Here is a 13,870-nt window from a genome sequence, read left to right on the forward strand (position 1 = left end):
AGTACAACTGTCTTTTTGCCCAGGCAATAGCATTTGATATTACTAAAAATTGCTTAAATCTCAGTGGCTTTATGATGAGATTTTCCCAGTATGCTCTCATAAATAAAACATTCTAACTTGTGGAAGCAAAGTCCACCTTATTTTTGTTTTTAACAAGTCATTAAGAGAGAAGATGTGTAAGAATGATCAAATTTACTATTTCAGTATACCTTTGGTATATTAGTGAATTAGGACTTGTTTCTAAGCATTTTATCAATAATAGTGTTTATCATCCTTTTACTTCTTACACTGAAGACACAAAAATGCTTACTTCATGATCATGTTGATTTGATTTAGAGATGAAAGGCTGAGTGTTTTAATCCCTCTCATACACACACTTGACAAAATTTTAAAATATTATGTAGTTGTCCTTCACAACATGCCCCCCCCCACTTCAATTGGGTCCAGGTTTCCTACCAATACTGAATTTTCCATCCTTGAATGCTGGCAATACTTCCTACCAAGCCACATGTACTGTCGTCACCCTTTGGGATTTCCTGTCAAGTGACTGAATAAGGAAAGACCATAAAAATGAATTTGAGTTTGGATAATAGGTATAACTTTGTGTTACTGCTCTATGTATCCCAGGAGTTTTTGAATTTAATAAGACACAACTCAAAACATATTAACTTGAGGTAGATATTATAACAGAATTTTAGGTACTATGCAAGCCAACTAGGTTTACATGCTGGATGAAGAGTGTGGAACAGCAGGAGTACATTTTATATCTTTCACTATAAAATACACAAGCAGTGGTATATTGTGTATGAAAATGTACCTAATTTTGAGAAAAAATTCATACAGAAATCTTCAATTTACTCATTTAGGTTTTCATCACAGCAACAACAATAACAATACTAAAAATAATACCATTCCTAAAACAACCAGGTACAATTGATATTTTTTCATTATTTTGCTGCATTGGATTCTGGCAATTCCTCTTATGTAGTAACTGCTGCAAAATGTATTTGTCATCCCAATGTCTATCAAGATGATGACTTCAATGCAGCTTTAGCTTCTTGTTCCAAGTCAAGGAAGACCAGCTGCTTCCCGGATAGATGGCCTACCTACCTGCCAGGTAGAACAAGTGTAGCTAACCCAATTCTCTCTCTCACTATAACAACTGCTCATCCCAATACCAATTCGTTTTATCATTTTTAAGAGTATCTTCAAAGCTTTGAAACAAACAAAAAAAAAACCCCTGTACCTCTAATTTTCACATCATTGCTGTATACGTAACAAGGTGTTGTTGAAAATGGTTGTTTGCATTTTGTTTTGTTTTGCTGTGTTTTCTTATTTTCCAGATTTTATTCTTAGATTGCAAGAGTGACCTCTAGTGTAAAACATCTGTATAGTTATCCAAGCTTCAAGGCCTCTTACCGAGCCTTAGTTTCCACATAGTATGAGAAATGTAACAAAGGAGACTTCTACAAATTTGACCCATCACAAAGTTGCATTTATCCTTAATAGTTCTCATATATTTGATCCCTGAACTTTGATTATCAAAGAGGAGTTTCATTCTTGGGATTTTGAGATAGGAAAGAAGGGCATTTCCACAAATGCCCTTGTAGGAAACAGGAAATAAATTATGATATTCTTTATGAACTCTATGTATTTGACTGCGGGGTGGGGGGAAAGTTCTGCAACGCTCCTGTTGCCCCTGGCATACTTCTTGTGAATAATTGGCTTGTGTATTCACCTGTTCTCTTTCTTCTCCAGAGAAAGGGAGTGTTTTCCTTCCCACCATGCGGGTAGACACAACGTGTAAAGAGTACACTGTGTTCTTCATGGATGAAATTAGACTGAAGTATATGCCCTGCCCTCATACAAGGTCATCCAGAAAATTTGCAGTATGCTCGACAGCATTCCTTATTTGCCTCAGGAAGTTGACTGAGACTTTTACCTTCCTTTCAAGGGCTAGCTCCTCTTGCAGTAAAAACAACTCCTCATATTAGCATAGCCTTGTAACACTTATAAAACACTTTCATTCAGATCATTCTATTTCTTGCACTGACTAGTTTTAGGGAGTGGGCACTTTTAGTGCCATCTCAGTGTTGAAAACTCTGAGACCCAGTGTGATGCAATGGCCTGTCCAAAGTAAAACACATTAAAAAATGCTGAAGTTATAGTGTGTTGGATTCCAATCAGAGTGTATATTTTCATACAACTGTTTCTGAATCCAACAGTCAAACTTTGCCAAAATAATATATAAACTTTAAAAAAAAACTGCTAACATGCAAATTTCTGGGGAAAAATGATGATCTGGTTGTAAGGATCAAAGATTTTTATGTATATCGTATATAGTCCAGTTTTTAACACAGAGGAAGAATGTGGACAGATGAGGAAAAACATCCCAAGTTAAGACAAATCAAGGGAATGGGAAAATGTGGAAGCAGTCCAATTTTCCTAAGTGTGGGAAAGTCTTAGGAAATAATGTACTGAAAGAAAGTTGAGAACAAAAAACACAAGTTCCCAAACAGCACTACTGACATTGGGGGCTGGATAATTCTTTCTGTGCACTGTAAGATACTTAGTAGCACATCCAACCGTTATTAAAAATCTATTCTCCTTCAATTGTGACAACATAGAAATGTCTCCACATATTACCAAATGTTTCCACTATGATAAAATCCCTACCCAGCCCCCACCACCATTAAAACCACTTAAATAATTAGATTTTGGAAACTATCCATATTTTAGTAGAGATGTACCATGAATATCTCCATGCTTAGAGAAGACAAAACTAGTAAAAATGTAGAGAATAAATTGAAAGAAGGGAATGATTAAAAAGAAAGAAAAATATAAATCCTATCGAGGCTGTGGCAGTGGCTTTTGGATACAAGCCAGAAGTGGCTTCTATATGGGAAAGATCACTAAAGTTAGAGATAAGGCGCTGGGAGTGTGTTGGAAACTTTGCCAACTGTTAGCGTTTATTAGAAGAGTCATTTTAAATGCTACGCTTCCCTTCTCATTTTTGACCTAGAGTTAGAAGGTGAGACATGATGCTCTCAAAGTCCCATTCTAGCTCCACTCGAGACAGATATAAAAATGCTGTCACTAACTTTAACCACATCCATTATTCTCCATTCTAAATGTAATGCTAGTGAGAATCAAATGTGTCCTAATTTGTGTAATGATTCACCATCTCAGATTAAGTTCAGTACAGTGGCAAATCATAAATAGCTAAAATGTAAATTATGTAATGTATCTTAATTTTTGAGTTGCCTTTAGTTACTTATCTGTGTGGCCTCACAGTACAATTGCTCGTGTTTGGAGGCCAAAGGACAACTTGGTGAGCCACTTCTCTCTTTCCACTGTGTAGATCCCTGGGGCTTTTATTCACTGAGCCCTCTAGCCAGCCCCATGTAATGTGCTTTAAAGGCATGTGACTGCATCACTTTCAAATATATGTAATAGATGAAATATTACATAGGAAAGGTACTGAATGCATACTTCAGTAAAAAATACCATTAGGCTTTGCAAAGGCTGATACCACACATTAACTATAGTATTAATTGTGAAATCTACCATGGAGTTTATTTTTGCTATTCTTTTTCTTTTTTTTTTTTTTTTTTTTTTGGTTTTTCGAGACAGGGTTTCTCTGTGTAGCTTTGTGCCTTTCCTGGGACTCACTTGGTAGCCCAGGCTGGCCTTGAACTCACAGAGATCCACCTGGCTCTGCCTCCCGAGTGCTGGGATTAAAGGCGTGCGCCACCACCGCCCGGCTTAGTTTTGCTATTCTTAAAAACAAAACATTTTTGCTAGTTTTTCCAAATATTTAAGAAAAAGTTATAATCAAACAATTTTCCATTGACTCAAATGCTCATAGGAATATGATTAGTTTTTCCACTATGGAAATTAGTATGACCTTTCCTCAAAAGACTAAAAACAGAACCACTCTATGACCATATCATACTACTCTGGAATCTATATAGACTCAAAGGACTCTTGGTCAGTATATTACAGAAGTAAGTCCATACCTATGTGCATAACTACACTGTTCACAGTAGCAAATTATAGAATCAGCCTAGGCATTCATCACAAAAGGAAATTATAAAGAACATGTGGCATATATACACATATATAGACAATGGAATTTTATTCAGCCATGAAAAAGAATGCAACCATGTCATTGCCAGGAAATGGATGCAAATTTATAATACGTTAAATGAAATATACCAGACTCAGAAAGATGAATATCATGTGGTTACTTTCATTTGTGGATCATAGATTTTCTGTAGATACATAGGAGCATTTATAAATCCATATACAACATAAATGCAGAAGAGAGCCTGATTGAGGGAACAAAGAGGATTAGTGAGATAAACAGGGAGGAGATGGAAGTATATGGGGTAAAAGTAGTATTCTTGAGTGAAAATGTCTTTGTGAAACTTATCACTATGCACAATGAAATTTTCAATTTTTAGTATTTGTAATTATAGCTTGACATCTAATAGGTCTTTGAATAAAAAAAAACCCACAAGCCATATATTGTGGTAAATGCTGAAAGATGAGAGAGACAAAGGAACAAGCCATTGCCACGTCTTACCTCTATGACTTCTCAGCCTGAAAAGCCTAGCTTCTACTTCCTGTCTCATCACACCTTCTATACCTTTCTCTTCCCAGCCATCACTTCCTTCCTAGTGCTGGGATTAATGGCGTATATGCTTCCCAAATACTAGAATTAAAGGTATGAGATCTCAAGTATTGGGATTAAAGGTGTGTGCTACCACTGCCTGGCTCTGTTTCTCTCCTAGACTGTGTCAATCTCATGTAGTCAAGGGTGGCTTTGAACTCACAAAGATCCAGATGGATCTCTGCCTCCGAAGTGCTAGGATTAAAGGTATGGGCCACCACTGGTTGGCCTTTATGTTTAATCTAGTGGTTTGTTCTGTACTCTGATCATGAGGCAAATTTTATTAGGGTACACAAACTATCACAATTGCTCTACCCATAGGCTGACTTGTTTTTCCAGTATATCCTTAACAAATTGACTTTGCTTTTGCAATTAGTGAGATGCTTATATGCAAATTGTTGTACTAAAGAACTTAAAATCAATATTTTAGAGTGTTTATATATTAAACATCCACCTTAAAATTATACCTACACTACTTTTTTAACCTTAGTAATCTTTGTACTAGTTTTTGGTGTTAGAGTTTTATTGTATGCCATACAAATAAGTTCAAGGTCTGTGAGAATTTTTTCTTGGTGATCTGTTTCTTGTGAAGTTCTCTATTATGCTGTCTTCAGATCATCAGCAGAGGTATGTACAGAGCAGATATATCACTTTGATCAGTAGGTCACACTTGAGACAATTACTGAGGTACACTCCATTGTACATGTACTCAGTGTATAGAGAATAGGCTAGAGACAGCTATAATTAATTCAGGGAGAAAGTACTGTGCCACCCAAAAAGTGAAATAAACAGATAGATGAAAAAAATGAAGTTAGGTAGACAGGTAGCTGTGGAGCTACCGTGAAAGGCAGAAGATAAATATACAGAGAAATAAAAAATATATAAATAAGCACATGAAGTCAGGAGGGAAAAGTGGTAAGGGATAGGGGATGAATTGCAGGGGAGGGAATGAGTAGATTTGATAAAAACACATAATACACGTGTGTGAAACTCTCAAACAATAAAAATTAAAAATACATAAACAACAGGCATACATGTGAAAGTTGTGTAAATATGTGTCTATGGGTATATATAGGCCAGAGGAAATCAACATAATTGGCAATTATTTAGGAATTAGCTGTACTTTACTTTCTTATCTCAGCTAAGTGACTAGACTATTTTTCTTTCCTTATTAAGTAAACAGATAAAAATGTAATTAATGGCCTCATCTGTTTGGCTTATTTAAAAATATTTGAGGATAAAAAGAACAGCTATGAACACAAGGTCCAATCATACCCCAAATGTATAATTCATAGCTTTAAACAATGAACAATTTCCCTTCTAGTATAGAGAGTCCTATGGGTAACTTTATCAGATAGTTTTGAAATGTAAAAGACAACATCTGGAATAATGCATTCATGTAAGACGAATTACTAAATGGTCTTATTAATAAAAAACCCAGAGCTAGATATTGGGGATAAAACTGAGAGATCAGCTAAGCAGAAAGAAGCCAGCCATGTTCTTACCACTTGGAAATCCTCAGCCAAAGAGACCTACTTCCTGTATACCCACACCTATATGCCTTTCTGTTCTGCATCTCACTTTCTCTCTCCACCCATCACTTCCTGTCTGTCTGTACAGACATCCAGACCTCTATGGTCAGTGCTGGGATTAAAGGCATGTGTCACCATGCCTGCTCTGTTTGGCCTTGAATTTACAGAGATTGGAATGGATCACTGCCTCCTGAATGCTAGGATTAAAGACATGTGCTACCATTGCCTGACTTCTATGTTTAATATAGTGGCTGGTTTTTCCCTCTGATCCTCAGATAAGCTTTATTAGGGTGCACAATATATTAGGGGACACAATATATCACCACACATGCACTCTTGTATAGAGAAACAATGTGGGTAAAAGGAAGAAATGTGAAATATAAACTACAGAAAGAAGAAACAAGATGTTCTAAGAAATAGTGGTTGAGAAAAAGAAGCTGATAAGTACAATAGACTATTTTACTTGGAACTTAACTCCTGTCTTTATAGAAATACAGGAAGGAAAACCTTCACAGTTAGGGAGGTCTAAGACTAATCCTCCATAGGTATGAAAGGAAAATGCTTGTGTAATTATTAGGGACAAGGAGATAAGAAGAGTGCACCCCAGTGGAGAATAGATGACTAGTGCTCCTTTCCTTCAAATCCTAAGAAAGTGATAATAGAAAACAATGAACCTAGATCCCTGAGCACCATCTGCATTAAAAGCATAAAGATGAGACTGGGTGTGGTGGCTTACTGGGGTGTGGTGGCACATGCCTTTAATCCCAGCACTCCAAGGCAGAGGCAAGGCAGGCAGCTCTCTGTTGAGTTGGAGGCCAGCTTACTCTACAGAGTGTGTTCCAGGACAGCCACAGCTACATAATAAGACCCTGTCTTTAAAAAGGTGAATGAATAAATAAATATGGAAATACACATGCAAGCATCATTATAAAACCCATTATTTTGTATGTTAGCCATAAAAGGTCAAAATAAATAAGATTTAATTAAAACAACCATACCTTCATTTATTCATTCTACTATGTTTTAGAACATCCCAAAACTAGAAATGTTCTAGTCAGCTAATGAAGCCTCACATGTACCTAGCTACTCCAGAAGATTTCAGAAAAAAATCATGCTCTTTAGCCTCAGAGAGTTCCATGTCTGATCTTCTTGAAAATGAAATGCAGGTCATGGTTGTGTATTTCTGACATTCAATACATTTTTTTTAAATTAGTGTTAGCAGGGCACTCAAATTTATAAATCTGCTGTATTTTAACAGAACTATGAAGTATATTGCTGAAGGAGAATTAATTTGCCAACCAGATAGAAAAAAGACTACCAGTTTTTATTGTTGGTTTTTTGTTTTTGTTTTTGTTTTGTTTTTTTCGAGACAGGGTTTCTCTGTGTAGCTTTGCTCCTTTCCTGGAACTCACTTGGTAGTCCAGGCTGGCCTCGAACTCACAGAGATCCGCCTAGCTCTGCCTCCCAAGTGCTGGGATTAAAGGCGTGTGCCACCACCACCCGGCTTTGTTGTTGTTTTGTTTTGTGTTTGTCTCTGCCTTTCCTGGATCAGTGTTACAATTTAAAGTCTAGAAATACACATATGGGAGACAAGGTTTTCTTCTCTCTGGAACCAAGGCTTCAGCTTTCCCCTTCCTTCACAATGAAATTCCTTTGGTAAATATTAATGATTTGGGGTCTGTTTTTATCAACACTGTTATAGCCAAAAGGAGGAACACAAGTGTCTTCAGAATATCTCCTCTCATCATCGTGGTCACATTGGGACTTTTGCGTCATTATCTGGACTCCTAATTACAGAGGTTATTTGGCATTTTTAACTGAAATATTTCTTCCAAAAGATTTGCCTACTTCTTCATGTACAGCTGCTTTCTTAGCCCACTTTGTAATGGCATTTGGAATACCTTTCTATTAGGTAGCCACGAACATAAGGCAGAGAGCCAATCCATGCGCACCTTGACCAGGTTCCAGGCCAAATGCAGGAGGAAAAAGAGCTTCATTTTCTGAGTGGAATATTTAAGGAAACTCATTTTTGAGTGTCTGTTTAACTTGAGAACTGTTTGGGGAAAACTTGCTTTTAATCAGGCTTTTGACAGCTGACAGTTAATGAAAGGCTGTGAGGAGAATGGGCCAGAGTGAAAGAATGTTGAGGTCGCCTTTGGCTCCTGTCAAATGGAGAGGAGGGTGTGACAGAAACAATCAGCTCTGAGATTTTTTTCCCCCTGAACTAGGTCACCCCTGATATTCTCCTTCTACAACATTCTCACTGTGGGACATAGGGAGCAGTATAAGGAATGGTCCTGTCTCTAGGATACTTGTGAAAAGTTCTAAAGGTTTTACTCACGTATATGAAAATAAAACCAGTACTCCCCCAATACCATAAAACTGTCTTGATAAAGAGTTCCTGGTGACACCAAAATTCTTGGAGGCTTAGATGACTGTGATTGTTTTAATTATAGCTGATGAACAACTAGGAAAGGGCTTTGCACACAGTGAGAACTCTCTATTTGTTTATTCAAATAAAGCGGAGTGTTTGTGGAACAAAGCAGAATAGCCCTATAAAAATTCAAACTAGAAACCTTCTCACAAAATGCTTATAAAGCAAGTAATTCTATACTTAGTAAGTTACCATACAGGAAAACATTATAAGCATTACTTTATAGTAAAACTTCATAGTTTATAGAGACACTGAAAAAGAGAAGCAGAGAAGAAATACAGAGAATATAGGACTAGATCCATAAGATAGGACAAGACATGCTCCCTGTGGATTTGGGAGAATTTTGGATGGAAGAAGAGCAAGATTATTGAATAGTCACTTTGGAGACTGAGTGGATAGATTCATAATGAAGACTTTTAGGAAGCTCTGCTGTGTTAAATAATCCTTATTGCTTAACAGTTGTGCTACTTCTTGAGATACTTTGCTAAAAATGTACATTAATTTTCAAGGGAAAATGTCTATTTTGTGGAAGAGTGTGAAATTACACCTTTGAACCTTCATCTCATGTTTTCAAACAACTTGGCACTAGTTTATAAAATTAGACAATGGTTTACATCATAGAAGGTACAAAGAATTAGTCAAGGAAACAATGCTGATTGTCTTGTAAAGAATGAGGAGTTGGACTGGAGAGATGGATCAGTGGTTAAGAGCACTGACTGCTCTTCCAAAGGACGTGGGTTCAATTCCCAGCACCCACATTGTGGCTCACAGCTGTAACTTTGGTTGTGACCCAATACCCTCACACAGACGTACATGCAGGCAAAACACCAATGCATGTAAAATAAAAATTAAAAAAAAAGAATGAGGAGCCTTTGTTTATTTCCATCATGATGCTCTGGAGCAGAGGGATAAAGAGAACATAGCTTCTTATATATGGTGATATAACTAAAAACTAACTTCAAAACCCCATTTCCTGTAGTTTATTTAGCCTTCTGTTGCCAAAGAACAGAATTCATCAGTATTACATGAGTAGAGTGTATCTTTTTCAATCTCCATTTCTGGATCCACTGGATTATTTTCTGTCTTCTAGAATTTTTGGCCACAGGGAAAGAAAGATTCCATACCCATGGAATATTTCAAGGCAGACTCTAAAATGAAAGCAAAAAGACATAGAGGCCACTCCCCAGTTGGAATTGTCTAAACACAGCAGTATGGCTGATTTGCATAGGCATATAAACAGTGACATTCTTCCCCTAACACCTACTTCATTTCTGTTATGAGAGAACTTTTTCAAAAACAACCAAGATAATGTCTATTTCTCTTATCTTCCCTTTTCTTTCTCCTTCCTTCTTCATCAAAATGGTGAGCTGGGAAAGAGAGTCATGAAATGCTCCCATCTGATCATGATGTAGCCATTGTAACAATGTACTGTTGCCACATAGCCTCTATAGAGCCTGCATAAGACTGGGCCACTGACCATTCAGTCATGAGTGGAGAAAAGTCCCATGGGCCGTGCTCTTCCCTGGGGATCTATTGACTTCTAGTAGATTCTGGGGAAAGGGGATTATTGTCTTCAGTAGTATTACCACTGGTGGTCCCCCCATACTTCAGTGGATAGCTCCAATCCCAGGTTCAAGGGGACAATCTTGATTAAACTGAGAAGGTCATAAAATGAAAACAAAACAGAAGGACATGAAAGTTGGAGGAAGATTTGTGAGAAGGAGGGGTGAGCAGAAGTGGAATGAGAATGAAGGAAGGTAGAGGCTACATGTGATCAAAGTATATTTTATTCATTTGTGAAATTGTTAAAGAATAAGCTTAATAGTTAAGATTGAATAAATACTTTTTAAAGAAGCATGAATGAAAGAAAGAAGTATCACGAACTGAAAGGCACTGACTTACTACTATGCATACCTTGCCTTATGCCAAAATGGATTTAATTCAATAAAATAAAATCAATTAAAACAGAATTAGAATTACGAAAATTAAGCTATGCTTTTCAAACTCCAGCAAGCACTATTGAAATGTGCTTATACCTGGCTAGTCTATGTAAAGAAATCAATGTGAAAACTGGTTCTGAAACTTGTCCTCTGACCTTCACATGTGTGCTATTGCACATGTACACACACACATACACACACACACACACACACACACACACACACACACGCACACGCACACACACACACACAAGAAATGCATGCATGTAAAATATAAGATATGGGTCAACCTTTAAGAGCATAACATTTACTTGGGATGAGGAAACATGTAGTTGTAAAAGACAGCAGAGAAGAGTGGTTAGGATCTTTGGCTCTACAATCTCTCTGATTGTAAATATCAGCTATGTATGATATTTATAATTTTGAATATATTGTTTAACCTTTTTCTACATCTGTATGCTTATTTGTGAACTGACAGTAATAATGCCTTAATTGGCTTTCTGTGAGAATTAAAATGAATGTACAGTACACACTAAGTACTTTGCTTATTCTTGTTGTGACAATCCTATGAGGTAGAGAACATCTCAACTTTTAACTCCCTATGGCCATATGAAAACAATGTAGAGGAAAGCAGTGCATATACACTAGGAGTGATAGAAGTTCATTTCATGTTATGGATAAAACTTGAGCTAGATCTTACTCTCTATGGATTTAAGTTGGCATTGGTAAAAGGTGAAGTAATGCCAATCAAGTAGGATATAAATCAGAGTATACTGAATAGTGAGACTAGAGGTATTTGTGGTGAGAGGAAATTCAGAATCCAAAAGTACCATTACAGAACTTTAGAAAATCGCTGGGCAGTGGTGGCACATGTCTTTAATCCCAGCACTCGGGAGGCAGAGGCAGGTGGATCTCTGGGAGTTCGAGGCCAGCCTGGGCTGCAGAGTGAGTTCCAGGAAAGGCGCAAAGCTACACAGAGAAACCCTGTCTCAAAAAACAAAAAACAAAAAACAAAAAAAAAAAAGAAAAAGAAAAAAGAAAAAAAGAACTTCAGAAAATCAATAAAGTGACCAAAATCTGATCTGTAATCTGTGGATTATATTTCATTTTCTCAACTGGACATTAAACCTTGATATTTCCATTTTCTAAAGGATCAAAGGATCTTTATTGGGATTATTTTAAGCATTAATTTTTTTCAAAGATAGTCTGTAGACAGCAAGTGAGATTCTTCAAAGGAATGGTACCTATGTTAAAACCTTGGCACATTTTTCTTTTTCATTTTTGAAGATTCTTTGAAGGTTTCCATGGCCCCAGTTTAGATCACACCATCATGTCCAAAAAAAACACATCGGTATTTTCTTCAGCCACCATCTAATCCCTGAATCATTTCTCAGCTACACAGTGAGAAATGCTGTCGTATTGATGTATTTCTTCCCCGAACTTGTACAGCAGGATTTGACTAGCAAGATGTTTGTAGTACCAGAAATTGTGATCTTATCAGTAAGAGATTCGAAACTACTTTTGATGATGCAGAGGGTAAACAGAAAAAAAAATTCTGTTTCCAATCAAGGGTTTTCAAATGACAAAGGTAACTTCTTTCAAAAAAAGTAATGGTTACCCAGTGTTCTATGTTTACTGCTATTCTATATAGCCTGACTATGCTACTAACCTAGATTTCTAAGTTATGAGAAATTTTAAAACATTAAGTCATTTTATCTCAAAGTAAGCCATGTGGTCTGTTTTTTCCCTCCACTTATCACAATATAGAAAATAATGTGCATTTAATTTTGAACTATTAATTCAATCCAAATGAATTCTTTTGCAACTATACATCCTCTTGAATGCACACACACACACAAAAGATTTGCTTCATTCAACTCTCCTGACATCTCATTTTGCTGTGAATGAGTTGGACTTACTGACGTACTAAGTTAATATCCAAGGACTTTGTCTTTTCCCCTGGAGAGCTTTTCAAAATCCTTTTGTCAAGCTGAGATATGGAGAGCACTGGGTCAAGGAAAGCAGGCCATAAGCCAAGATCGTTGGAGCCAATATAAGCAGCAAGGAGCCAGAGGCTAGAAAGGAATTAGGGTTCAAGGCGAAGTAGGGCTTATAGGCAGGAAGTCCGCTCTGAAATAAACAGAGATTAGAGAATAGAGAGGAACTGAGAGTCCAGAAACAGCAGGCAGGCAAAACAAAACACCATGGTCATGGGGCCTTGGAGCTAAAGCTAAGACCTACCCTAAGCGCAGAAATTTGCATCTCTATTCTGTTCAACTAGTCAGTAAGTACTTTTTCTAGAGGGGTGGAACTAGGAGGAAAATAGTTCATCCCACCTCTAAAAGTCTAAAATATATTGTTCTAGAACAATTGCTTACAATTTGAAGAAGTTAGACTTAGAAGAAAGTTTAGAAAATTTCATTTTTTTTGTTTCAGCTTTTTAATTATTTAATTTACATTTTTTCTCTTTTCCTTTTTTCCTTTATTTATTTAAAATTTTTTTCATTTTATATACCAACCACAGTTCCCCCTCCCATCCTTCCTCCCATTCCTCGGACATGTCACCTCTTCTCGAATTTCCTAATTGACCCTATCAGTTTTTAGAAGAAAACAAGTGAAGCTCCTTGAGAGTAGAGTTACAAAACAAAACAAAAACAAAACCAGCAACATGATAGGAAGACTGAGGCCACGAATTCAGCGTTCTGACACCACTGCCCATTCCATGATATGCATCTACCTGGCCTCTGCCTAGAGCCTTTGGAAGGCAGATATGACTGAGAGCACTAGAATATTTACTGAGCCCACAGGTCTTTACCCTGCGGGGGATGAAATAGAAAAAAATCTAAGCAAAGTTCTGGGCATGGTAAGTAGTTAAAATGGAGGTTCTGGTCATTCACCCTAAAACAAATATAGCAAGAGAAACTTTATTGAGATTGAGGCTACTTGGCAATTCATCAAGACAATTCCTGTTAACTCTAAACACTTCGCCCTCTGCTAGGCATAACACCATGTATCATACTGAACCAATTGTGGATCAAAGTCAACCCATCACTTTTAACTGTGAAAACTATTCTTTTTCATCTTACTTTGAAGCCTATGCTGTGCTTCCCTATAGTATAGGCAAGTAACACGGGTGTTCTTTGCCATCCTCAAAGATGATTTATTGAACATACACAAATACACACACACACACACACACACACACACACAGAGAGAGAGAGAGAGAGAGAGAGAGAGAGAGAGAGAGAGAGAGAGAGAGAGAGAGAGAGAGAAAGCAAGCTTAAAGGGC

General features: G+C 37.0%; 1 protein-coding gene across 1 annotated transcript in view; it reads left to right on the forward strand.

Moving 5' to 3' along the window:
• The first annotated feature begins 12,003 nt into the window (after positions 1–12,003).
• Il1rapl2 (interleukin 1 receptor accessory protein like 2) overlaps positions 12,004–13,870 on the forward strand; it is a 68,368-nt gene continuing 66,501 nt past the window's right edge. Inside the window, exon 1 of the mRNA XM_059251499.1 lies at positions 12,004–12,169. Coding sequence (XP_059107482.1) covers positions 12,004–12,169 — 166 coding nt within the window. The remainder of the gene's footprint in view (positions 12,170–13,870) is intronic.

This window comes from Peromyscus eremicus, chromosome X (assembly GCF_949786415.1).
Source record: "Peromyscus eremicus chromosome X, PerEre_H2_v1, whole genome shotgun sequence".
In the NCBI taxonomy this organism is placed as follows: Eukaryota; Metazoa; Chordata; class Mammalia; order Rodentia; family Cricetidae; genus Peromyscus; species Peromyscus eremicus.